Genomic DNA, 24,454 nt, shown 5'->3' with positions numbered 1-24,454 from the left:
AGAGATCTGTTGCTATAATGCATTTTTAGAAACAGAACGCCTTATTCTGGAAATAAGTGACAAACATATGACCATGGCTTTGCTACTGAACATTCCCCCAAGAAGATGCTGCTGCAGCACCACCTAACCACACATTTCAACCAGCTCATTTGCCTTCAATGTTGCAAACATCCTTGTGTCAGACATGGTAGACACATTTCCTTTTACTGCTCAGCTATTCTAGTCTGTATAATAGGCTTGGTTTGTTTTGTGTTCTGATTTGGAGTTATTCATTTGTATTGTATTTGTATATTTTGTAGAAGCCTATATATGCTATCAATACAGCTTACAATAAAAATGTTTTAGTATGTTCTTCAGAAATGATTTATCTGCAGATACTCTCATGCTGAACCTTTAATTCTTGCATAGTGTGAACCAACACCATCAGGTGGGCTCAAGAGAGAATCGCATCTCAGTAAGTATGTTGAACAGTGGGCTCTGGGGTGCAGCTGTGCACTTTTGGGGGCTGCTGGCAGAGCTGCTGTAGGTTACAACAAGCCAAAGCGTTATAATTAGTATATTTAGGCCTACATTTGATCATATTACTATACTTGGATACTATATTTAAATTTATTTGGGAATTGTGTCCCTGACTGACCGTATGTTGGCACCCCCTGCCTAACACGCCCCAGTGGAGCAGTAATTGTGCCGCTGATTGCTGCTGATAATGAAAGAGGTCATGACCGCTATAGGTGAAGGAGGAGGGAAAGAGGTAAGAAGAGGTTTTGGTCATGATTGCTCTGATGTTGCTCTTCCTCTGGCACCTACAGCAGCTGACCAAACTGAGGCAGCTAATGTCACAGCTGTTATACGGCATGTATAAATAAATAAACATCATACTATCTGATTGCGTCATATAGTGGGAACACATTTGCACGCATTTCCACTGAGGAAAACTGGTCGAAAAATAACTTATTAGTCCTGACATTACGGATTCATCTGGCTTTTAATTGCTGCAACAGGAAGTGTGCCACTTGACAATAATGCGCAAAAGGACACAGAGAACAGATCTCTCTCTGTTGTTGTGCAACACAAATATGGTACACAAAACAAACATGTTTTTTTGTCCTTTCGGGATGTCACCGGCAACCCGGGTTTCCAATTGGTCTCCTGATGCCCAATTAACTTTCTCACATGGCTGTTGGAGAGTTTCACCGTCTAAGGCTCACACATTGGTCGACTTTTATTTTCTTTTTTTTTTCCTGCCCACAGAGCGTTTTCGATTATGTTACCTACACACTGACACGGTGCATATTGTTAATTAGGTCTGTTTTTTTTTTTCTCATCAGTTAATGATTGACTACCTGTTGGTTACGGCCGTGTGATGTCCCTGGTAATCGGTAAGAGAACAGCGGCGTGTTCCCATAGATACATCCCAACAGATGAGCTCCCATGATGCCCAGCCTACATCGTGGGGAAACTACAGACACCCGTTTAGGCTTTTACCATCACCTGCTGCGTAGCGGTGCACACGAAGCGAATGACTCTGCACCGTTTCCCTCTGTAGCTGAGTGAAATTCTGCTCAAACTTGGGGATAGATGCCGGGACACATCAACAGTTCCATGCATGTGGTTATATTTCTATTCAGTAAACTCCTCCGTTTGCCCTAAACGTCTTCGTATCCAAACTGCTGACCTTCTCGAAGACCTGCGTGCCGCGTACAACTCCACTCAACCCTAAACATTTGGCCAGGATGGACCAGCTCTAATGTCATTGTAATGGCCTATAACTTTTTTTCTAGCGATTGGGATCAACTAGTTGCCAGTTTATTATAACTAAAGATATCCCTCCGTCGCGCGCCAGCCTGCTTTTACGCGTAACGATGAGCTCGGAGAAGCCGAACTTTCTCTCACAGCCCGTTGTGAAGAACATTTTCATGTTCCGAAACGGTGATCCTTACTACGAGGCTCGCCGCATTGTGATAAACCAAAAGAGGGTGTCCAACTTTGAGACTCTGTTGAGAGAGGTGACCGGCGGGATACAAGCCCCGTTTGGAGCGGTGAGAAACATCTACACGCCGAGAGGAGGCCACAAGGTGGACTGCTTGGAGAGCCTGCAGAGCGGGGAGCAGTACGTCGCTGCTGGGAGGGAGCGATTCAAAAGGCTGGAGTAAGACTAAACTAACGTTAGGCATCATAATAAATACTTTCCAACTGTTCTCTCACATTGACTAAGAATACTACATATGCGTAAATACAGGTGTATTACATGCAAGGGTTAACACATCTACTAGTAGCCTATTGCCTGCAGTTAATTACTGTTAATAGTAAGTGATTTAAATCTCAGCTGAGATACACTGCACACACTAACTGGGTTCCACAGTCAGACAGCCACTCTATAGATACATACATTTAGTCACTGGGCATCAGGCCTGTTCACTGAGTCATGTTCTTAAAGTTTATGTGACTCAACAGTTTTACACCAGAGCTGAGTCACAGCATGAGGTAGAATTAGATCAGCACTCTAGAGAAGCATGCTTTGCCCTTGCCTAAAAATAAAGTGGACTTATACTGCATATAATTAGATTTATGCTGCAAGTTATTCATAGGATGCTGTGGTGAAGGTTTTCTAGCGCCACAAAATTTGTAAACTGTTACCATGCTCCTTGACAATGGTATTTTTAAATTGTCTGGGAAAGTTGTATCGATCAAAAGATAGAATATATAATGAACTGCGTACCACATTGTTGCTTCAATACCCGGAGGAATTGTGTAAAAATCAGTTCTAATGCAAGAGATGATAAATACATTCATCAATTAACCATTTATGGACAGTAAATATGTTTGCACTTATTTTGCATAATAAGTAGCTACAGTACACACACTGCGTTCTGCTTTAAATTACTTGTGCTTAGACAAAAGGTAGATATTACTTTAGCTGTGTTATGGCAGCACAGCTAACAAAACCCAAGTTAAAGGATATGTCTTCCTATAAGTTAACTTGCCAGGGCATTCACATCCCTAATTGATGAAACACTTTTTAGTTTGTGCTTGTTACATAATTACTCTTTTACCTCTTTGTTTCACTTTATGTTTTGTCTATAGTTACCAACATATTGGCTCAAGAAGGAAGAGGATGATGCAGACTCTTCCTATGCAGGTAAAAAAAAAGTAAAGTAGTACAGTAGCTGTAGCTAATTGCAATGTGTTCATGTGTGTATTTGCTTTTAGACTTGACCCCAGCTTTGTACAGATGAATTCATCCAGATCAAATATCAATCACTATTACTTGTGAAATGTTTCTAAGTGTAACAAGGAAACATATAATCAGAAAGTTTCCATTTTACTGTGTCACTTCATGAAGGTACAGCTGCTAAATAGCTGTAGCCTGGGATTCCAAATCTGTATAATCCTTGGCATCATATAAACACAATCTGCAGAGATGGAACCTGTTTACATAATTTACATATCGATGTCAATCATCCAGACAGGCGTGGGGTGTGGTGCATCGTCACATGCCCTTGCCAGATTAGATCCTCAGGTTCCACTCCACCTTCGTGTCTTTTACTTCTTCATTTTGTCACTCATGCACTGTGGAACTCTCCGTGCCAGAACTCTCCAGACTCCAGACACTGAACATGTTTGAGATGTTTTTATTTTTTTGTTTTTCTTTGTAAGCCACATGGAAACCCTTCACCGGCTATGTTTTCGACATAGGGGCAGAGTTTCAGTTACATTATCCTCACTCAGTCCAACTTTTCAACATCTGAAACGGACACTAAATGCAAGATACATGAGGATTTGGGAACATCACCTCTGCACTCCCGTCCCCACCCACAGTGTTAAGGTTTTAGAAAGATCATTTAAGCAAGGTGTAATGTTTAGCATTCTTCTCTATTGTTCTCTGTGAAGAATCACTTTGTTGTCGTCTCAGTGGCCATGCATTATTGATTTATGGATCATAATCATCCCTCCTTTCAATGCATCTTTAATCACCAGCTATGAAGTCACAGCCAAAACAAGAGCAGCTTAAAGTCAGGCAGCCCACAAGCTCATCTACTTTGAAAGTCAGCTGAAGGTCCTCTTTCCAAAAATGAGCTAAGGCACAGATATGTGTACTGGCACTCAATACCAAGCCATATTAACTCCATTCATGTTATTATGGGGACAATATGGCAAAAAAACAGGTACAAAGTTTTGACATGCTCATTCTATTCAGAGAAAACAATGGGTCACACAAGACCTTTGTCAGGGTATACTGCATTACAAGCGTGCAGCCCATTTTTTTCTTTGACTTCTGTACCTGGCCAGACCCTCAGAAGTTTTGGTTGTGTGTGCCCTGCTTGTCCACTGTAACATGTTAATAATATAAAGAGAATCAGGAGCTACTCTCTGTGTTCTTGATTTTGTCTTATCACCCGCTAGCAAGGAGCACATTCATCACAGATAACCTCAAGGGCTTGTTGTTGCCGCTGTGATTACGTGGCAAGCATAAAATGAGCCAATTTAGTTCATGAGGACCCTGCTTCCCCATCACTACCCCACTTAACCTGCCTGATTGTGTCGATTAATGATGAGAACTCTTAGCTTGCTGGATGGTTGGCAAGTTTGTTCTTGTCCTTATTGATTCCGGAGCGTTATAGGAAGGACTTAAGAAGGTTGCTTCCTCAGATGTACCATTCAGTATGTGGCTTATTTTGACCACAGCTCAGGATCCACACTTTGATAATGGTCTTTGCTATTATAAGAAATGCTTCATGCTTGATTGGATGGGTTTGAGAGTACCCACTTCAAGTAGTGCTCAAACATGCTCGTTTCAGTAAACAGTGATGTGAGTATGCCGGTGGAGTGTTTAAGTGAGATGAACATTGGTCACCCACCAGACAAGATGTACCTAGTTATACACAAAATCATGAATAAGTACTGACCTTGCTTATTCATTTAACTACATCTAATATCTGTGCTCTCTAGACGGAATCAAGCAAGTGTGAGATGTAGTATTTCCTTGGTCCTGGTTTTCCGTTGAAGGTATCTGCTTTACTGTAGGTTTCATCATTTTGCTTATTAAATCTGTGTAATCAAAGCACTAACAGTGCAAAGGGATGCTGTTTGCCTGGCTAAATATGTGCATGGATACTGAAATGATTAAAATGATCTAATGTCAATAGAAAAACAAATCTAGTACTTCTAATAGCTCCCTAGTGACTGATCCATGCCTCGACTTGCTGGTGTCTGTTTGTTCCCGGCTTGCGGTGGTTACTAGCTATGTGGTGTAAAGTAGTCTCTGTGGTTTGTGTGTTCACATAAAAGTGTAATGGTTAAAATGAAAGTGCAGTTGCATGCTCTTAACAAGCAGCGTTTTCGGGAAATTTGATTATTTCAGCAAATATGTAAAATTAAATGCCGTTTAAAGTTTAATGATCTTCTGCGTTGTAAGAGCATCTCTATGGTATTTTGTGCAGTCAGTACCTCTGAATGTGTCCCACACCTTGGTTTATGAAGTTTTTTAATTCTACTTCAGGCCTGCACATCTCTGTTGCCAGGATGCACTAACAGACCCCAGAAGACCTTTAATATACCCCCTCCCTTATCTCTCCCTCTCTCTCTCACAGGATCCAAATCTTAGTCTTAGAGTCACAGCGGGTTACCAGGTGTTATGGGATATGACCTGCATTGCTCACTCTTTGCAACCTCACAACCTCACAACCTCACAACCTCAAAGGATTACCAGGGGCTCATTCTTTTGCTGTCGCAGAGATGAGTCAGATTCTTTTAGTGTGCACAATAGCTCTTTCTCTTTGGCTTTAGGGGTAAAAGGTTTTGATGTGATACAATCTTGTTTTTTGTACCATTTGCTGAAATTTCTCACAGCAAAAGGAGAAGAAAGCATAACAACAATTTAAAAAGTTGATGGATTTCTAAATTAATAAACACATTATTGTCTAATATAAACACATTGCGCTACATCAAGCTTTTGCCACTCTTGGTGGCTCTGATTCTCCAAGCAGGTCTAACTCTGGAGCATGTACTGTATTAGCTTTGATGACTGCTCTGACATGGGCAGCTATATTTAGGAGCTGGAGTTAGCTTAAATGTTGTCCTTACCATCTGGACTCCAGTATAAGCGTTGGTCCCCAAAGCAAAAGTCCCTAAAGTTTGTACATGTCTGTTGTTCTGAGTCTCCGCTGGGAAACAAGGGCTGTCCCTAAATCCCAACTGGATTCACTAGTCTGCTAACAAGCTTTCAGAACAGTCATATGCCCCTCTTATTAGGACCCATAAATAAATAAAAAAGAATAAAATAGCTGTATTTGTGTGCCAGATAATCTTTATAATATGTTAACTATGTTTTTATGAGTGCATGATCACATGCAAATAAGATTATTTGTGTTTTCATTACCTCAGAATAACTCTTTTATATCTACTGACATCAGAGGTTGCCTTCTGTGGAGGCTGTTATGTTGAACCAGCATGTTTCTACAGTTAGTCCAGAACTATCAAACCAAACACTGGCTCCAGATAGGGCTGCATTTGCCATGCATTTTGTAGCCACTATAGTTCCTCCTTTGCGCTTGGAAGGGGAGGGTATGTGATGTGTTGAAACTAACTACTAAATCCTACATACTTATCCTTCAGTAATCTTTGAGCAGCTGTATGCTTCACATACACACCCTTTGACTCAGTTCACTCTTTTTCCTTCTTTTCCAGGCCAGACCACTCCCACCAAATCGAATTATTGTGTCAGCTCGATTCCTCAAACCCATCAAGGAGCCATGTACAATATTGTAAGTTCAGTTTGAACTATTTTACACTGTTTTGACAGCTGCATGTTTTGTTTTTGCAAAAGCAAGATTCACTCATGAATATATATTTGTTTATCCCTTCATTTGAGTATAATATATAATACGTATGTAACTCTCAACCCTGTGTATTTTCTTCACTTAGTGTGGTAGCAAATGGTGATGTCTTGAACCCCGCCATGAGGCTGCTGATCCAACAGAGGATGCTTGGCCAGTTCGACAAAATACTAGAGATGATCACAGAGAAGATGGGTTTGAAAGTCCTGGGGGGTGTTAGAAGGTACAGCTTAAAATTTACATATGGACTGTATTGTTTCCATACATTATGATATAATTTCTGTCTTGTTAACAAAATAATAATTAAGAGCTATACACAGAAGTTTCAGAGTTAAACCACATGTTCTTTCATTAGAGCAGATGATCTCATTAGATTTTCACAGCACCTAGCAGCATACATTTGCATATAAATTAAAGAAAGATTTTCTTTAAACTACTTCACATTACCAATGTTAACATGGGCATATCTTAACTCTGGTGTTATATGAACAGGAATATTCACTATGTTGATACATAAAAACTGTATGTACTTGTATGTGCTTATTTAATGTTTCAACTATCTCAATAAATTACCACATGATGATTATGGGAGGATATTGGGCAATTTAAGTGCATCTTGTTTTGACAAGCGGGTACAAACACATGATGGAAGCTGTGGGACTTTTGACTTTGTGTCTGTTTTGTAGTTTGTACACCTATGAAGGCCACCAGGTAACTGATGGGAATCAGCTGGAAGGCGGCCAGCTTTATGTGGCTGTGGGAAGAGAAAGGTTTAAGAAGCTGCCCTATAGTGACCTACTCTTCACTAAACCCAGAGGGACAAGGAGGGTCAGTGGGTAAGCACTGCATATTGGAAATATACTGATACTAAATATATTGTGAAGACAGATAACCTAATAGGAAAAGTTACTAAGTAATTCAATTAGCCACACATCTGTAATTGTATTTGTAGTTATTTGATATCATATTTGAATGTATTCAGAAAGTCATTATTTAAAAGAATATTGTTTATAGTAGTGTATATAACAGTATAGTATTTATATCACGGCCAAGTGCAAAATAATTTATTTTCTTGCTTATCTATACTCATATCTGTCCTGCAGTACAGATAGGAAAAGCTTGAAAAACTGATATGTAAGTTTCAAATTTTGCATGTGAGTAGATCCTACATGAAACCAGCAGAGGTGCATATTGTGCTTATTTCTCAATATATACTAACTAAACTTAAACAATTAATTTATATTAAGCAAGTTATTCATTTTACAACAACAACAACATTCACCAATGATACACATTTTTAATATTCCTCAGTATGTAGATTCCCAAGTCCGTCATGAAAAGTTGTGGAAATCTTAAAATGGAATGTTATGGCGACCAGGGATGGTTCTTGGAGACCGTTCAGTTTGTGTTTGTGTTCAAGTGTGGAAACTAATTACTCCTCCAGGGCTAATTCCTGCTTTCACATATCCTGTACCCTACATCCCTTAGCACCAAATATTATTTTAAAGATGGATGATTTGCTGCTTGTGAATAGAAGTGGTGCCTTTCCTACTGCCATGTTAAAATAATGTTCATGCTATTTGAATCAAAAACTTAGAAGAAACGGTACTATTATACATTTCACATGCACAGAGCTCTGTAGTGTAAAACATTTCACACATTAATTAACAGGCTTTTCCATCCTATATTAATATAATAAATAAATATCAAACGGTGTATAAACCTCCAATTTTTTCATTTTCAGGTGAACTTTCTATTGGGATTTCCAAAATGACATGGCAAATTTAATTTCATATGCCTGTGTTTGGAACTAGTGTCATAAGGCAATAACTTCATATGATGTAGACTGTTTATGAAAATAAAATGATTTATGTCTGTTTCATTTACAGCATGAAAGCTTACTCTCTACCACCTATCTACAGATTCTCCAAGCAAAATGGAAACGTAAGAATTCTACTCACTTTTTGCATAAATTACTTTTTATTATTACTATTATTTAGTTTTCTTTTAGTATCCCAGAATTGGAAATAATTCTGCATATTAAAAGCTTGCATTAGATAAACAAACCTTTATTTTAGAAATAGCCCTTTTTGAACATACACAAACTAAAACTGACAGTTTTTGATTTTCTGTATCATTTAGTTGTTTTGAGTGGATGGGTAGATGGTTGAAAGATCTTGAGAACCTGTCAGTCTTAAGGATGTATTTGACATTGTTGTTTAAATACTTAATAAGTTTACACAGTTCTCATTTCTCCATCCCTTACAATATTTGGTCTTAACTTAAAACTGCGCATTTATGTCTAAATGGGAGGTTGCAAACTTTAGATAAACAGTAGCAGACAGTTTAGAGACAAAATAATGTGTACATTTTAGTATATAATCATATGCCGTGCACTGTTGGTCATTTTTTCAACACATTTCTCATCAACTGAACTAGATTTCTATTTCTTCCAGAGTAAGTCTATAGTCAGAAGCAGTGATAGTGGTGATGGAGACTCCAAGGCCTCTCCTCCGGGCTACAATGGTAACAACAGTAAGGAGCACCTGTCCTCCATTGTCAGAGAGATCTCTCAGGCCAGACTCATCTCCCTCAGGAAGAAGAGAAGTGGACAAAGCATGACCCTCGGCGTCTCTGACAATGGTAATGCAAAAACAAACAGAATGGTATGCTCATTCCAAACAGGCCTGACAAATACAGTGTGGCTTTGGAGCTTAACAGCACCATAGTCAAAGTCAGAAGACATGAGAGATAGTACTGAAGCTAGTGTGTTTTCTGTATAAAAAAACATCAGTATTATTAGAACAATATATATCTATATGTGTAAAATGGTACAAAATAACTAGTATTTTTATAATGATGCAGTAAAAACAAGAAAAAAATAATTGTATCTATACTTTAATATACAATATAAGTTATAAGTTGGCCTACATGCTAAAACATGCTATTTGGATCCAAATAAAAAAAACCTTGTTTCTTAGATTCAGACATTTAATGTGTTTCACAAAAACTAATGCATTTTCATGCATTGTTTTATTCCTGTCTCATTGGTATGCCTTGATGGAATATTTCCAGGCCTCCTGGGTCGCTGGGGGATAATGCATTAATTGTGTGTTGTTCAGTTGAGTGTACAGTATGTGTGTCTAGCAGCACCCAGAGGCTACCAAAGTAAAGAAGGGTTAAATATTACCACAGTTATAAGTAGCATTTTGTATTCATCTAAACATTATTCTAAACATTATCCTAATCATTCCAATCACCATTTTCTTGTCTACATGTGCTGTTGAAAGTGGGAAAGAGTTTAAAACTATCTGTGTGTTGCTGTTTATGAATCCAGGATAATGTGAAAATCTAAGTAGGTATATGTGTAAATGTGTGGCTGCACATGCGCATTCAATTAGGAAGATGAGTGCGTGGCTCATAAGATACTCCTTCTTAAGGACACCTCTCATACTGCTTCCTGGCCTTTCAATGTCTGAATTACCATAACATGAGCTTCCATACCAGTTTGATTATACGATATAGATATATGATGTAATGCATGGCCTTTGAAATCTTATGTAACCTGCTGTACCCTAATATGGCCACATAGTGGCACTGTTGCTCTGCAAAAAGATGCAGCAAGAAATATTGAAAGTAGGTCTAGCATGACAACTTTTACAAGAAACACATTACGTCATCTTCTGGGCTTATGATCAGTATATTATAATGTCCTGCAGAAACTCCGTATCTCCAGTTAGTCTTTACTTGTGTGCTCGTTGGCAGCTGGCATGCCTCTAAACATTAAGATGCTTTGTTGCTCTGGGACACTAACAGATGTTTTCCATTAACGGTATATACATTGAATATAACAATGAGAGAGTGAATTGAGAGCATTTGATTTTCTGCAGACTGCTTATTGACCTTATTGTAACGCCTACTGCGGTGTGAACCACATTACGTCATCTCGTGGCTCATGATAGATGTTGCCCGTTTTCTCGTCTGGCAAGAGAGTTGACAGCAGAAGTCCAAAGGAGCGTGGAGAATTGTGCCTGTGGTTCAGGGAGCTGGCATTTTGCATCAAAAGAGAGGGATGAGGAATGTGTGTGCGGGTGTCTTTGTCTGTGTGTGCATTTGAAACCTGTAATGTCACCCTCAAAATCCTCTCTACAAGAGGTCGCATGGCATGTCGCATTACAGGCAGAGAAAAATATGTTGCATTATTGGTCCCCTCGGGTGACATTGAGCAAAGATTGAATTAACAGACAGACAGCTCGGAAAACAAGATCAGGCATTAGACAAGATTGTTTATATCACATTCTTATGCACCCTTCACTGTTTGACCTATGAGATATTTTTTTAAATGCTGTCGTGTTTAGAAGAATTAATGTTGTCCTCATGTATTTGGCTTCAAAGCTGGGTGTAGTGTGTGTAGTGCAGGCTGTCTCTGTCCATGGTGCTGAAGAGACTTGTTGGAAGATACAGTTCTCACAGGTATCTTCACTCTTTCTGTTTCTCAAAAGATTCTGAAATCATAGCTGCCCATTGGTGTACGGAAAACAAATGAGCTCTGTACCCATTAGCGGCTAAGTTTAGTCTTATGGTCAGGTTATAGATCCTCAGTAGGAACAGTGTGCACATCACCTTTGTTTAGTGATTCACAACAGCACTGAGGTGTTTTTGGTTTTATTTTACCTTTGGGAAATCCTGCCCTAGCTTGGTTATGAGGTAAACACATCCCATTCTGGTGCCAAAAGGAACACAGCCAAAAAAGTTGGCTGACTGGCAGAGGCTGTGGAAAGAACACAGCATGAAACTCACACTTCAGATCTCTGGTGTGCTGGAACATTGGAATGAAAACAAAAGATTATTATAAAGGTGTCATGTCATTATAAATGCATTTTTGATAGAGGGAGAAAGGGGCGGGTGGGGGAAAAGAGATGAGTGAGAGATGTACAGACTGAAAGACACTGAGACGGACGATGGATAGAGAGAGCGATAGATGAAAAAAAAAATGAGACAGTGACCCCGTAACTGGAGATTCTCCCTCTGTTCTGTGCTGACTCTGTTGTGACAGTCAGGGAGGTTAGTTTTTGTGTGTGTCTATGTGTGTGTGTCGGTACGCCAGTCCCCATTATTCACTGTCTATCAGCTGCTGGGAGCCAGACTGAGGATAACTCCAGCAGTTTCTGTCTGGTGTATTGTAAAGCTTCTGACTTTTCTGCTTCATTAGAGTGAACACAGTGGTGAGTGACAGCAAAGACAAGGGGGAGGCAGTGCGACAACTCATGCAGCAAAGGTCATGGAATGAATTTGAACTCACTATAACAAAGACATTTGGCTTAAAAGACTTAGCCAACAAGACACATTGCCTGTTGTACGCTTCACCCAACATAGTTATACTTTATGGAAGCGCTTTTCAATTGGGTAAACATTATCTGGCCAGTGTTAGCTTTTGCTTTCAGAAACATGTTCAGATTGTGTATAACCAATATGCGTTGTTGCTAACCTCAAAATAGAAATAGGATGTTTATCAGTGTTCCCTTTCTTTAAGGGCCTAAGTGACCAGTTCAGTTAGTGGCTCTCTTGAGAAGAGAGGAGAGAATAATACGTATAAAGAGAATCAGCAGGAATGGGAAAAGGGACAAGAATAAAAGAGTAGAGTAAATAATGTGTTTTGACAGGTGAGGGGACATAGGATGTAAAGAGAAAGGAAAATAAAAGGTTGAGATGATGAAGGGGGGAAAATATTATGTCGAAGGAGAAGAGAAGGAGAAGAAAAAAGAGTACAGGTGGAATCAAGTGGTGAATATGATGAATAGCCTGAGATGGTGGAGCATGAGCATTGGGTTGAATAAAGAGGCTGAGAGATAGTGAAGGGTAAAGGGGTGGGTGGGGTTTGGATAATTGCCTTTCATTTGGATAATCTCTCCATTTAGAGTCATCAAAGCAGAATCTTACTTGCCTCTGCCCCTTGCTGGGGCCAAATTGCTGCTCTGAAAATCAACAAAAGAGCCTCGTACTTCAAGAAGGAGGGCCAGCCAGAAAGGTATGGAGAGAGAGGAAAGGCAAAGAGAGAACAGAAGGGGAAGGAGAAAGGGGTCCGCTGACAGAGAGAGAAGTGTGTCTACTAATTATCTGAACTCTTACACAAGTTGCATATGCCTCTGTACATGCATTAATGAGGGGGGGACACTATTGTTGGCTTTTTGATTTGCAAAATGATATGTGTGTGTTTTGTCTGTGTGTCCTTGTCAGGTATAATACGATTGGTATCTGTCAAAATAAGCAGATTGCCGCTTCAGATAATGGAGAGAATTACAGTATTGATATATGGCATATACTTTTGGCACAGGTAGGCATGTTGTAATTCATTTGTCTGAACTGAACAATGATTGCAGAGTCTCAATGTAACCAATGCAATCACACAGAACATGATGTAGCGCCTATATTCATAGTTAGTTTTTAGTAATGGTTGCAGAGCCAGAATATTAACTCAATACTAGGGGCTGATGATACTGTAGATATGGTGATTGACTTATCTGATGATTCAGACAACCCACAAACATATTTTTACAGTCCATACAAGTTTATTTGTTGGAAGACAATCATAGGGCATAATATTTTAAGTGACTTGTGTACCATGTAAGCTATACAGTAGTAATTTATAGTGCTTTTTTCACTGGCAGCTATGGATTCTATGCGCCTGAAACAAAGCAATGTGGTAAAAATGGCTGGTTCAACAAATCTAAAAGCAGTTTCGGTTCACAGTAGATTTTACAACAAGCAAATTGATCAAACACATCCTGAGGTCTTCTTACTGTGTCCTTTTACACAACAACACCTACAGAGCAGTTTTGTATCCCGATTGTGCAGTCTCAATAGCTCAGTATGGTTCATCTTGCCTTTTGCTTCAAATCTCTAAGTGTGGAGATGGTGAGTTTCAAAATAACGCAGGTACAGTAACACTAGGCAGCACAAGCATTGAAACCTCAAGGACATCCACTTTGAACACAACCATATGTGCGTAAAGTGGATGCCTTGTGTCTGCTTCCTCCCTTTCATGTACTCGCCTCCATCTTTTTAATGTAGCAGGACCCAATTCAATTTACACTACATGATGGATCCACATTATGTCCATTCCTGTTATTTTCCTTGAAGGGAATTTGATTTAAAGTCTAGAAAGTTTTAATCTTTTATTTTGCAGAAAAAATGTATTTAAAAAAATCCAAATGGAAACATTCTTGGTATTATTTGCAAGCTGAATGTGTGAGAAATGAGGACTGCTGTATGTGAGCGTGTGTCTGTTGGTTTATGCGTGCCATAGCACATGCACAAGCCATCCAGCCAAATCAACCTTCTGCCTCTGGTGTCATAAAATGCGACGCTGCCTTGGGGAATTAGCCCTGTTAGCATATGTACGTATAATTCCTGTCAGAGTGAAACAGGGTTCAAAACAGCGTTGGGAGGCAGGAGACATGCACACAAAGAGGCAGTATGTCTTAAACTGTGTGCCTATGTCAGAAAAAAAGAGCCTCAGCAGCAAAGGATGAGAGATGGCAACATTTAGAGGAAGTTTTTTAGAAGTCCTTAAAAAATGTGGTTTATGAGCACTGTGCTGAACAGTATTTATTTGTGTGTCACGTGCGTGCCTGTTTTTATGTGCATCCGTGCACGCGCTCGTATATGTCACATTTCAGACAACACGGCCATCCTTCCCAATCCCTCCTTCATTCTTCCTCTTCTTTCATCTTTCCCTTTTCACTACGGCAGAAAAAGGTTCTTTATGACCCTTTGATGCAGGATTACTGGATTAAAGAGCAGGGTAGCTGTACTAATCTGCCACATTAATCTGTTAACAAGTGTTTCAGCTGTGACATACAACAGTGCCGGCTGTGACATGTAAAGCACAGGGTTAGGGTAACGTGTGACACTTTCGATGACACAAATTTTCTTCATTTCTGTCACTTCTAATCTAGCCTGCCTTGCGCATTTTAGTAATTTTTTTAGCTTGAGCTGGTAAATGCACATCTGGAGGAGTTGTGATAGGGACATCATCGTCTGCAGGGTTTGTATCAGCCTGAGACACTGAAACAGCTTTGACATTCAACCTAAATGGCAAGAGTAAATATCTGACATTTGTGGAGATCTAAAGTTTACATCATGTGTTGGAGCCGGGGCTTAGGAGGACATCTGAAGTTGCTGTGTTGCCAGAGCAAAGTGCTCTGCGCTCGTCGCTGTCAGTCATTATGCAGTCGCATACGTTTCTGTCATTTACTAATTTAAGTCCAAATAATGGAATTTAGGGTGCAAAGAGAACATGAAATATATCCCAAAAAATATAAATCACAACTAGACAATGATTTAAGGCGAGGAATGAGCAGTGTAAGTATTTCTGCTTCATAAATGGTTCTGCTTGTGTTAACACAAATTTAATTCAAGTCATAATTAGTCTGTCTCCATTTTAGTGACTGTTTTAGTGCATTATTCGTACCGTGAGTTCTATAATTCCATAATTAAACATGCAACCATACTGAATGCTACTGAACTTATTGATTAGTATGACTTTAAAATGTATTGCTATAAAATAGATACACTCTACATTATCTTTTTTTGTGCCATCATGATTAGACAGAGGGCACTCAGAATAAAACCTTCATATCAAGAACACACTGGATGGTAACATTTCAGGCAACTGTGAGAAAAGTGAGAGAACAAACTCCATTAAATATTAAAATATTTAACTGAAGCCATGACCTTTATAAATATTACTCTGTCTGTCTGACTGCAACGTTGATAAGAAGAGCTTTCCTCTGATTTAACGTCAAAGCTATTTAAGCACAGGGCTGCACACTGCTTTTGGTAAGAAGCATTTTCTACACTACTGAAAAGGTACACTCCAGACACTGTACGGTTTTCATCTTTTTAAATGCATCTTGAAAACAAACCTTACTGCAAATTATGTTACACACTCTAAATATGTTTAGTGGTATTCTTAGTGGACATTATATACAATATAAGCCCTGTATATCTCTTTTTAATGTATTCAAGATGCATTAAAAAGAGTTTCCACCAGGCTGATTAACTGAAAGCTTTTAAAGGGAGACTCAGGATTTCATTGCACTTCCATAAACGTGGGGGACTCACAAGAGACAAAAAAAGAAAGGTCAAAATCAAAGCAGCAGAGGCTGACATATTGTGACTTTTAATGGGTCAAGAAAGCTCCAAAAACACTGGATCCTACAGATCTAATAATGCAGTTCAATATCTGTCATTAGAAAAGTTTTTTAAACACTGTGCAACAGTTTTTATAGTTTTTAAGTATTGCTCTGTGTCAAGTAGACAAGCAGACAACTGGATTTCATGGGTAAAATCAATGTTGGAATTTTGTGTTTCCAAAGCATTAGCATTGCAAACTTTTGTCTGCTATTTTTCTGTATAAACCTAAGAATAACATGGAAATATATTTTGTGTATGCATGACAGAGAGAGGGAAACTGATGAACAAGCACAATGTCAAATCATCAGATTTTACACAAAGCAGCTGGGTTGTATTTCTGTGTCTCAAATCACTATACACTCAGTGCCAACAGGGCCTTCTCATGGTGGCCAGCCACACAGTCATTAAATGTTTTAACAAGACCTGGTCAGTGACTGGAGCCCACTTGCTGAGTGGCAACATTTCATAATTACCATTCAGAGTTACTACCCATGTTGTTTTACAGCCCACCATAACTCAGCTATGTGCTGAGTGGGTTAAATCAGCTGGGTGTAAATAAGCAATACACTGTACAGTATGGTCATATACAGGGAGTGTTGTGTGGAGTGATTTAGGTAGTACATCAAGACTTGAGTGTTTATTTAACACTGCAGAGCTAATCTGCTGAAAGAACTGGCTCGTGAAGGCCATGTGAACGATTTTTGCTTTGGTTTGTAAGCATAAATATAGTGGGCTTTAAAGCAGTGATTTGTTTTTACTTAGAACTACAACCTCTACCATTAAGGGATTGACTTGTGAGAAGCGGATTTGACAAAATAAAGATTCTGCTCTTCTGCAGCCAACAACAAATAAAAACAAAACAAACAGTAGCATTGGCGTCCATGGCATCCAAAGTATATCAAGAACACCCAGTATGCTTGTGAGGCAGATGTCAGCCTATCAGAGTTTATAAAGCATAAGTGTCTCATGGTGCACATCAGCAACGAAAAGGATGCAATACAAAATGTGAATTCCATTAAGTTGTGGTGAAAGAGGCTTGATTTTGTTCAGCATTCCTTTCATTTCAAGGACTAAACAACCAACTGTGATTGACCTGCTGTGGATGTTGGGTGGTAAATACAAGCTTGCACAGTAAATGCTGGATATTTTTCATCATCAAGCGATGCAAGAAGTGGGATAAATACAAAAGAAACAAAAGCCGATTGTTTTCCATTATTTGATGTTTTGTTTTCTTTGAGATGTCCAGTACTCTTTCTATAATAATGTGGTTTTCTAGTAATGTGTCAAAAGCTTTATTCAGTTCAGCAAGTTTGTGTCACAGCACTGGGGACATCTTCTAATCCTAGAAAAATGCCATAAAGGCTACCAGAGAAACTGGAATAAAAGATTTGCCCAACATTAAAAGCAGCAGGTTTCTTCAGCATAGTGACTTCGGAGCTGTTAAAAGCAACATACATCCTCAATAAACCTATTCATAGTTCCATTTGCAATGAAAAAAAAATTATTCATGCCCTGGTGTGCTACAGATTTCCTGTGGAGTCGAGAACTTGATTGCACAGCACTGTGTGGGTTTTATTCAGAAACGCTTCCTGGAGGAGTGGAAAAGCTTTTAAACATGATATTAGACCCAGCAAGTCTCTGCTAGACATTGTTGCCCACTCAAACTCTGCAGTGGAGGACTGAAGTAAACACTGATGTAATGCACATCAACCTTGTCTCATTTTTTTTCATTAGAATAAGAGCCTTTCCATGAAAAGATGCAGTGGCATAATATACAATGTAGCTCTGTAATTCTGCCCAACAAAGGAAAATCTTTATTAGCATATTGGTTCCCTGCTGAGTTTAAACTCATTGCTTCAACTTCTGTAAACAAGAGAAGATTGACAGCAAATTCATATCCTGTAGAAGGAATGAGAAGACGTACCTGTTGCGTACACTGTGCACTTGAATAAAATAAATCTTGTTGACAATGTAGTTCTGGTGCGGGGTTCATCTGAGCACAGGGGACGACAAGGGGTTGTTTCTGCTGTCATACATATTGCTGTTTTATTAATTAAGCTGATGAATATAATCCATACATATTTCATGGTATAATATTTACATCATGTTACCTGGTGTAAACCACACACTGGATCCCCCCCCAGTGTGTTAGGGCTACTAGAATTGGATGAGCACATAAAATGGAAAAACAGATCAAAGCTGCACAGTCTTACTGTATGTAGCTGAGGTGTAGTAAAGTCGTTTTTTTTGTTTTCACAAAGCAGTCCAACAAAGCTAAAATCCTGCAGCAGAATATATGCATTATTGTGTTTCTAAAGCAAGAACTTGAATTTGATTGTTGAGGAGTGGGAGGTTATTGTAGTTTACTACCTGCTATCACTTCATCTTCAGTTGTGTTTTATTACATTTCTCTGGAACAACAGCCATTTATAACTTTACCTTTCATAATAAAGGCAGCGAGAGCCATTTATATGAGTAATTATACCCACTTACACTTGCATCCTTGTTTTACCTTACACTGATGGATGAGATGTAGCATTACTCCTGAAATGTGGGTTTGCTCTGTCTGTGTTTGTGTGCCAGTAGTGTATAAGTGACAGAAGCAATGTGTGTGTGAGTGAGTGAGTGTGTGTGTGTGTGTGTGTGTGTGTGTGTGTGTGTGTGTGTGTGTGTGTGTGTGTGTGTGTGTGTTTGCTTGATTATGAAAAAAAAAAAAAAAGAGACATTCACATTTATGCACACACATACTGTACACAAACTGGCTAGCCATTTGCAGTGCCAAAACACAAATCTACTGGATTTAATGAAGAGCAAGAGGGAGATTCTAAATATTGCGTTTAATTTGATTTAGCATTTTCATGAGCCCGTGCCTCATCCTTAAATCACGTTAAGATGTTTAGAGTCGTGGCGGATCATCCACTGCTTACTGCTTACACTCAATCGTTCGGCCCTCTCTGTTAATGAATGCGGGCGATTTCCATAAAATATTCTTAAAGAGGTCCGTTATTATTACCATAACGTTTCATCTCCCACCATAGCTAAACTTCAATCAGTTTTGCATTTGAAATGCATTAAATGTCTCCATAAAGTCTTCTAATCTCTACCCAAGTCATTTTTCTTCTTTAACTGGTATGTGTAGAAATGGAAACTAATATTAAAGACATTAATTACACTGTTCTGTTCTTTTTTTTTTTCTTTTTACGACACTCTTTTGCCGCTTATTTCTGATTGGAAATTTCTCTCTCATCCAGTGTTTCAAAACAAGTGTGTAATTATGTTGTTTATCAGAGCGTATAGTTGTATTCCTCTTATGATGTTTTAGGTTAATTACTCCAAGGCGTTTGATGCACATGCTCACATGAAAACTAAAACAAAAACTCATATTCATTTTGTACTCCAACAAATCTGTGTGTTGCTAAGAATTGAATTTTAATATGATACAAACACACAGTATCACAGTTAAATAATGACAGGTGTTTCCTCTGGCAAATTGTGCGAGATATGTTTTTGTAGTCCTGCTTTTATTTTCCTTTTTTCTTGCAAGCAATCAAGTACTTTATTCAGTCTGTCTTACACATTGTGTCTTGGATGGAATAAGCTTTGTTAAAAGGTAGGAAATGAAATAGCTTCAGCAGATAAAACGTGGCACCCATTTCTCCTTTCAGGTCAGTTTTGAATATTGAATACCAGTATCAGACATGAACATCAATCAGCCCTGCTGGGGACCTGAGAGAATCTTTTTAATGGGACTGGATTATGTTTCTGTATATGTGTGGTAAGGTACAGCAATAATAATAATAGTAATAATAATAAAGAGGAAGATAGTGATCTATTGTGGCATTTGTACTCTGAATCTCCTCACGACCTTGATCTTCTTGCTCGTAAAATGTTTTCTGGTTCTCTTTGGCACACTTCCATTGTCTGGGGAGGTTGTTTTCGTGCTAGAACTAGTCTTGGGTTGTTTTTTCTCATCACCACCAGGTGTCACTCTTGGGCTGTATTTGTTCAAACCTGAAAACACATCTGTGGTATAAAAGACATATAATTTCAACAAGTCACTTACTGGAGGATGAATAAAAGCTCCCTTATTTATAGGAGAGGCTTTATGGATTTCTGAAATGATGTAATGGACTCTGACTGAGCAATTCAGGGTTTAGGGTCTTGAAAAGTAGTCAGCACATAAAGGAAAAATGAACCTGTAAAATTGCATTAGGGAATGAAAAACAAAACTGATGGCATGAAGCTTTTACATAACAAGAGTGGCAATAGATTCATCTGAATTAACCAGCAACCTATTTGGGGTAGTTTTATATTACAGTCAAACATAGTGCTGTGATGTGCAGATTTGTATTCTGCTTCATTTAGTCTTGTTGAGCCTTTTCAAATGGAACTCCTTGCATCACAATATTATTCATGTCTTTGATGCAATTCCTATCATTTTATTACATCTCTGTGTCTATTGTGCCTGATTTGCCGTGGAAGCACATGTGAGATGGAATAAATGTCAAAGTATTTACACCAGGATGACAGCCATCACTCACCTTCATGTATTTTTCCCCCCCTAACAAGCCCATTCAGGATACAATATCACACATTAAGATGGGTTTCTATATGTCATATCACACACTGAAATGTGCTTTAAACCTGTTTCTTTACTTTCAAGAAACAGCCACCTTTCTTTAAAATCAGCCCCCACCTCTCTGACGTTTGCTATGCTTATTTTAAAATACCTCTGTTTTCTCACAATTTCCTAGATGACCCAGAATCAAAGGCTGATGACACAAAACCCAAAACCCCTCAAGACCAACTGGCTGAAGAGGTAAACTGATAATGTACATAAGACTATTACAGGGAGCGTCAAATACATCTTTGTAGAAATTTAGGTGTAAATCTCTCATTAGGGAACACAGCATTTGTATTTATCACAGTGCCTACAACATCATAGTACTCAGTTTACGTTTATAACACTGCTATATATTTCCCAGACTAAATATTTTCCGTCATTAGGTAAAGTCATTAGTCAATAAGTCATAAGTCAATGGATGATGTATAACGTTACTTACAAATCAGCTTGCTCCAAACTTGCTCCTCTTCCACCTCACGCCACTCCCATCCCTGCCTGAACTCGCCGTGTCACCGTTGTCCCGGAGTCATAGTCCTGGTTGGAGCCGCTGTAAATCACCTGGCCTCCGACAGGGTCCTGGCCGTGGTCCCTGGGAGGCTCTTATGCTCGCAGTCCAGGTACTGTGAGCTCATAGGGCCGCTAGTGGCAGCAGCTAGTACAGTTAGCACATCAGTGCACCAATAAGTGACTTCCTGTGTTACAAGAGAAAAGGTCTGCAATTCAACATTCCCCTGATATTTTCAGCTGGTGACAAGCTCCCGAATGGAGTTTAACATTGTTTTTGTTTTTCTGTGACCATCTGATTGACCGATTGGGTCGACTAAGACTGTTCTCTTTGACTATTAAGGGACAGCCCTACTGTTATCTAGCGGTTGGGGATTTAAACACAAAAATCAATCGTGTTTTTGAGAGTGGATACAGTGGATACTCAAGTGTATCAATATTTTCTTACACCCCTAGTACCCATAATTGCTGTAACTCATTCATATTAGTCATATTATTATTATATCACTCATGTGTTATGTGAAGAATTAGTTTGAATTGTATTTGTTAACAAATGTATCACTATATAATTGTGCATTACCTAGTGTTTAATTACCCAGTCATTTACATATTCTTTTACCTTATGTTAGATACACCATGGGCCATTACGAAGCACAAATGGCTGCTGTTTTCCCACTACTTGTTGCATATTGATTGACATGCCATAAAAAAAGAGTCTTCAAGAAAAAAACCCATAATGCCTTGGCTCCACTTCATTTGTAAGTGCTCATGACTCAATAGCGCTGTCGCTCTCTTTCAGGAAAGTGTAGGTCACAGGGAGAATTACTGTAAACAATCCAATTACACTGTATGCCTGTTAAAATATTTAGAGATTATAAATTGTTTCTGTGGTATTATTGCATTACAGAAACCTGCAGATGATGATGCAAAAGCCACAGAAGAGAATGATGAAAGGGAAGCACAGAAGGAAGAGTCTGCTGCTGCTGAAAACGCTAGCAACGATGAAAAGATGGGAAACCAGGAGACAAACGGTGAAAAAGAGGGAGGGGAAGAGAAGAAAAAGGAGGTAGAAGCAGAAGTAAAGGAGGAGGTCACGGATGAGAGTAAGGAGCAGGTTAAGAGCGAGGAGCAGGCGTCCAGCAGTAGCAACAGCGATAAGACCCGGGACAGTCAAGAGAAAAAAGATGGAGGCCATACATCTTCCGAGGGTGAAAAGGATGAGCAAGACAAAGATATAGAAGAAGAGAAGCAAGATAAAGACAGTGCAAAGGGGGAGAAAAGCAGTGAGGACCAAGTTAATGATGTAGACACGGGGGAGGAACAGAAAGAGACAGAAAACAGCAATGACCCGGGGAAGACTCAGTCAGATAACGAGACAAAAGAGAATAATAGCAGCAGAAGTAACAGTAGCAACAGTAACCAGGAAGAAGATGTGAGCAAAACAAAAGAGGGAGCTACCAAAGAGTCCGGAGAAGAGGAGAGAAAGGTGAACGGAAAGGTAAGTGGAGAAGATGAAGAGGTGGAAAGTGAAGCAGAGCTTGACATGGAGGAGGAACACTCAGCCAGTCGCAAAGATGCCACAGCAAATGGAGAGAAAGGGGAGGAGAATGATAAAGACAACCAAGATAAAAGCGGGAAAGGGAAGAAGTAGAAAAGAAAGAGAAAATGGAGTTGATAGATGAGCCGTGCTGAAAATAGCAAGCAATATTTTACAATGCAATCTAAAAATAATGAAGGTGGCAGAGCAGAAAGCAAAGCCAAGACATATTCAGAGATATTTTTTACTAGATGGTCTTGTAAAATCTGCACTGATAAGAGAGTGTCCCAATATGGAGCCTCTAATAGATGTTTTGCATGGCTGACTGCTAAATTATGTCCAAAAGTAAAAAAAACAAAGAAAAAAAGAGAAAAAAAAAGCACCATCAAAATTTCAGGTATGTATTCAAAAGTTATTTATCAAAACATTATTAATTTGTTCAAAACTATCATGTTTGAAATGGACAAAACAAATAAAAGCTATAATAATATACTCTTATTTTTCATTAAGACACACTATTACCTCTTGGGCTGCTTGATTGTTTCAATATACAACTGTCTGTGAGCACTGTAGTGAGTGATACTTGGGAAATTAAAGTGTAGTTCATAAACCATCATACATTACATGTTCAAAAAATCTATTTATTTTTAACATGTATGATTATACTAGATGCTTGTTTTTAAAGATGTTTTTTGTATGTATGGAAGTTTTGTCCCAAAGAAAGTGATACAAATGAACTTTTTAAGTAAGCACAATAAGCTATGTGTAATATTGTAAGCCTACTGTATTTGTCTGAATGTCCAACAAGTTATGTGTTAATATAGTCATATTTCTAATCATAATCCTGTCACTGTGTCTTATGCATTTTTGTTTATTTATATATATATATATATATATATCTTCTACCAGAAAATAAAAGAGAAAATGATGGTTAATAATAATAATTACATAGTTACCAGATGCTTTAATAAAAGAGACTTTGCTCCATCTCCTTATATCTGTCAACTCATTATAAAATGACTTAAATTTGTCCAAACATAATAAAAAATTAAATGATACTTAAAGTCTGATAATAACTTTTTTGTGGCAGTGGATATGGTTAGTGTTTGTCATATTGCACGCACAGTGGATGGATATTTATGTTCACCTCAGTCACATTTCTGGAATCGTTCTTCGGTAAGTAGTTTTTATTTCAAATGCTCTCCTTTCACAAAAGCTTGATTATTTTAACGATGTGCAATTACTGTCACTGTGGGCAAGTTTAAGGCAAATGTAGTGAGCCAAGAAAAGGATTTAGCATTCACAATAAAATTAGTAACCTGTTGTTACTGTACACACTACTGTTGTGGAAGAACTATTTTTACTGTAAGTAAAAGAAGCAGTATCAAAACGTATTATTCCATTAAGGTAAAAATGTACTTTAAACTATCAAAATCAAAAGTATTTGTTCTGTTTTGTTATACTATATGCAGCCTTTCAATATTGTAGTTCATTGAAGTTAGTTAAATTTAGCCTACTGTAAAACAATAGGTGATGTTTTATATTCTCATTTTATGTTTTAAATGGTCATCTGCAAATGAATTGTTCACTAAGGAGTTAGATCTTTGCAACACATACACTTAATAACAATATTATGAGCTCAAGTGCTTACAATAACATTTTAAACCTCAGAACACACAGCATAATATTACAACAGTATATGTACTAGGGGGATTTTTGTCAGGTACATTCACTACTTGTATTGTATATTTAATA

General features: G+C 38.5%; 1 protein-coding gene across 2 annotated transcripts; it reads left to right on the top strand.

The window, feature by feature from the left end:
- The first annotated feature begins 1,236 nt into the window (after window positions 1–1,236).
- On the top strand, window positions 1,237–23,757 carry LOC127366920 (doublecortin domain-containing protein 2-like). Of its 2 annotated transcripts, XM_051406370.1 has the most exons (10): window positions 1,237–2,149; window positions 3,085–3,139; window positions 6,688–6,764; window positions 6,925–7,059; window positions 7,523–7,672; window positions 8,726–8,780; window positions 9,293–9,479; window positions 20,789–20,853; window positions 21,105–21,275; window positions 22,070–23,757. In XM_051406370.1, the coding sequence occupies exons 1-10, from the start codon at window positions 1,863–1,865 to the stop codon at window positions 22,811–22,813; spliced, it is 1,926 nt and encodes a 641-aa protein (XP_051262330.1). In that variant the 5' UTR covers window positions 1,237–1,862; the 3' UTR covers window positions 22,814–23,757. The 2 variants fall into 2 exon arrangements, with proteins under 2 accessions (XP_051262330.1, XP_051262331.1); XM_051406371.1 differs by lacking the exon at window positions 21,105–21,275 and having other exon boundaries at window positions 1,242–2,149.
- Window positions 23,758–24,454: the final 697 nt, after the last annotated feature.

The sequence above is a fragment of the Dicentrarchus labrax genome, unplaced genomic scaffold, assembly GCF_905237075.1.
Source record: "Dicentrarchus labrax unplaced genomic scaffold, dlabrax2021, whole genome shotgun sequence".
Taxonomy (NCBI): Eukaryota; Metazoa; Chordata; class Actinopteri; family Moronidae; genus Dicentrarchus; species Dicentrarchus labrax.
The sequence above is the reverse complement of the archived record's forward strand: the minus strand, read 5'-3'. Positions and strand labels throughout refer to the sequence as shown.

Excerpts from the sequence above, each read along its gene's own strand:
- LOC127366920 (XM_051406370.1), top strand. The coding sequence starts at position 1,863 with ATGAGCTCGGAGAAGCCGAACTTTCTCTCACAGCCCGTTGTGAAGAAC. Across the intron at positions 7,060-7,522 it reads GTCCTGGGGGGTGTTAGAAG|TTTGTACACCTATGAAGGCC; the intron begins GTACAGCTTAAA and ends TCTGTTTTGTAG. Across the intron at positions 20,854-21,104 it reads AAGACCAACTGGCTGAAGAG|CTTGCTCCAAACTTGCTCCT; the intron begins GTAAACTGATAA and ends CTTACAAATCAG.